The following is a 2899-nucleotide window of genomic DNA, read 5'->3' as shown; positions in this document are numbered from 1 at the left end:
AAAAAAAAAAAAAAACAATGATCACAATCAAAATCAATTCCATGTACGAAGATAAAAGCTAAACAAGACACTACTTTCACTCTGATCATACTATTAAAGAACCCCCATACGCAGACACACAACAATGATCACAAACAAAATCAATTTTATGTTACCAAGATAAAAGCTAAACATGACTTTGATCACCCTGTAGGAACAAAACTCACATAGTATACTATAATCAAGAGAACAACATGAAAATAACATAAAGAATAACCATAAAAAAGCTATCTTTAGCCTTATTCTTCTTTTATATGTACCAAACTAGCAGCTAAATCAGACACTACTTCAAGCTAAAAAAAGACACTACTTTCACTCTGATCACACAACCCCATCAAGTGATTCAACAAGATAAAAAAAAAAGACACTACTTTCACTCTGATCACCCAAACCCCATCAAGTAATACAGCAAAAGAACATAAAGAATGACAAAAAGATACTAACTTTAGCCTTGAAAGCCTAGTAGAACGTTCTTCCTCAGCTAAAGACTCTTCTTTTACAGACTTCCCTTGATCAACAGAAACCCTTGAAGCCAAAATCTTTGCATTGTTTCTAACACCCAATTGGCTCAACTTTTCAGTTCCATCACCATCTTTCAACAATTTACCAGCACATATAAGGTTAATTGTTTCGGGTCCTCCACCATGACCCGATCTTTTTGCTACCTCTTCTCTTAACATCACTACTGTCCATTCTTCCAATTCCACTTCCAATACACCACTCCATGCCCCTCCAATCTTCAATTTTGCTGACCCCATATCCTTATTTTGCAGAGAAAATAGTAAAAAGTTGGATTCTTCAAGTCTTTAAACTTAAGAGAGAAGACTTGGAATCTTGTTTATATATATAGAATGTTTAGTCCTTTGGAGAAAAAATACCTGGTCTCTATCGAAAACATGGGACTTTTTTTTTTTTAAAATAATTACACTTGAAGCCCCACAAGTTTTTACGAGGGCCGTTTGGTACGAGAAGTAAAGAATAATAATTTTGAGATAAATTATAATATTATTTAATTATTGGTGAAATAATAATTCAAAGTTATGTTAGATTATAAATTCTAAGTTGTTTAGAATTTGTTATTTAGTATTTATTTATAATTTGTTTGTTCTAATTTACATTGAAATAAGTTTTCGAATTCTTGTTTAATTTGTTCTCTTATTTTAATTGAAGAAGCTATAAAATATTATAGAGAACTTGTAGCAAGATTCAAGAGTTTTTGAACTTATGAATAAATTATTTTTTATCAGTCATATATTATTTTAAAAGTATTAATTGGTCTGGAATTATTTATTTCACTCATGAAATAATTTTATTTAATCTTATTTTCATACCAATTAATATACGAGCATATAATAATCTATTTTAAAAGAGTTTCTATAGAAAAAAAGTCACATATAAAGAAAAAAACCTCGAATATAAATTAGAGATTAATCTAAGTTTTCTTTCATTTCTTCTATCGTAGTTTGAAAGCTAGAACATTGTGATTTTCTTGATGAATAGTGTTGTTTATTGATTTATGAATTTTATGAATGTTCACAAGCACAAAGATAAATAATAAATATTTTATGTGATGCATAATATATAAATATATTATTTAATATGATCTCAAATAGAGTAATATTTATGTTTTCCAATTTTGAGTATGAATAAATAGACATCTAAATTGTATAGGGTTGAATAACTAAATACATATATTCTACCTACCGTGATTTAAATCAATTCAAATGTATTTCATATGAAATTATCTTATAAAATGCATAATTTACTTATTCAACTTTATATACGTTTAATGAATCGTTTGATAAGGTATATAAGTGTTTCCGTCAAATTAAGGGCATGTTTGGTCATGCGATACAGTATTGTGATATGGAATTATGAAATGAAATTGAATGTTTTGACATGCGATATGGAATTTTTGTGTTATACATTTTCTCATAAACATAAGAATCTTGTAAAACTATTAAAATAATTACAATTTTTTATTCAATCTTACAGAATAAACAAAAATTATAAAACCGCATAATAAATTACTACAAAACTATTTGTTTCTCACTTAAGTAATTATTTTATCAAGTTTTAATTCAATAAAAAAAGTGAACATAAATTGTAGTGAACTAGTTTTTAATATAATCCCCTCATATAATAACGACAATTTTCTTACGTTGAACTTGCATTGCTCGATCATGTGACCGAGAAGACAAACCAACATTGTTGCTTTGAGTCATTTTTTTTTGTTAATATCATCCTCAACTATATTTTCATGATCACAAAACATAAATATTTTATTATTTGTTTTCGCAAATAATTATGTAATACTACACAAGCTATGAGAATTTTCACTTGTGTGTCATAATGGTTCATACCTTGTTTCAGTATTTTGAATCTATTTTTCCAAGCTCCAAATATTTGTTGGGTTGTTTTAAAAAATTATAAACTTGTGTATCAATTTTTCTAAGCTCCATGATTTTTGGAGAATATGACATTCCATCTCATGATATGAAATCACTCGATGAATTAAGGTGAAATCGCATGTTCAAACACTGATTCTATCTCACAATTTTATATCGTGATATAATATCGCATGACCAAACAACTACTAAGAATACGATCACAAGTTTGTAGACGACGAGGGTTAGATAATAGGGGAACTTTCATAGCCACTCAAAAAATGGCCCAATTATTTTCTATAGCTATAGTTTGATAATTACAATTTGTAGTTACATGTCATAGGGAGGAGAGAGGCGAGAGAGGGGGCAAAAAATAGGTGAGAGGTGAATTGTATATGTATATCGGTTAGATAATTATATATTATATATATGTATTTGTATATATGACAAGTGAAATTGGGAGAAAGACGAGA

At 28.2% G+C, this 2899-nt stretch overlaps 1 protein-coding gene across 1 annotated transcript in view; it reads right to left on the bottom strand.

Moving 5' to 3' along the window:
• LOC107024036 (NEDD8 ultimate buster 1) overlaps positions 1 to 855 on the bottom strand; it is a 6723-nt gene extending 5868 nt beyond the window's left edge. Inside the window, exon 1 of the mRNA XM_015224915.2 lies at positions 484 to 855. Coding sequence (XP_015080401.1) covers positions 484 to 797 — 314 coding nt within the window. The 5' untranslated portion in view covers positions 798 to 855. The remainder of the gene's footprint in view (positions 1 to 483) is intronic.
• Between the last annotated feature and the right edge of the window lie 2044 nt (positions 856 to 2899).

This window comes from Solanum pennellii, chromosome 7, assembly GCF_001406875.1.
Source record: "Solanum pennellii chromosome 7, SPENNV200".
NCBI lineage: Eukaryota > Viridiplantae > Streptophyta > Magnoliopsida > Solanales > Solanaceae > Solanum > Solanum pennellii.
This window is presented reverse-complemented; position numbering and strand designations above follow the sequence as displayed.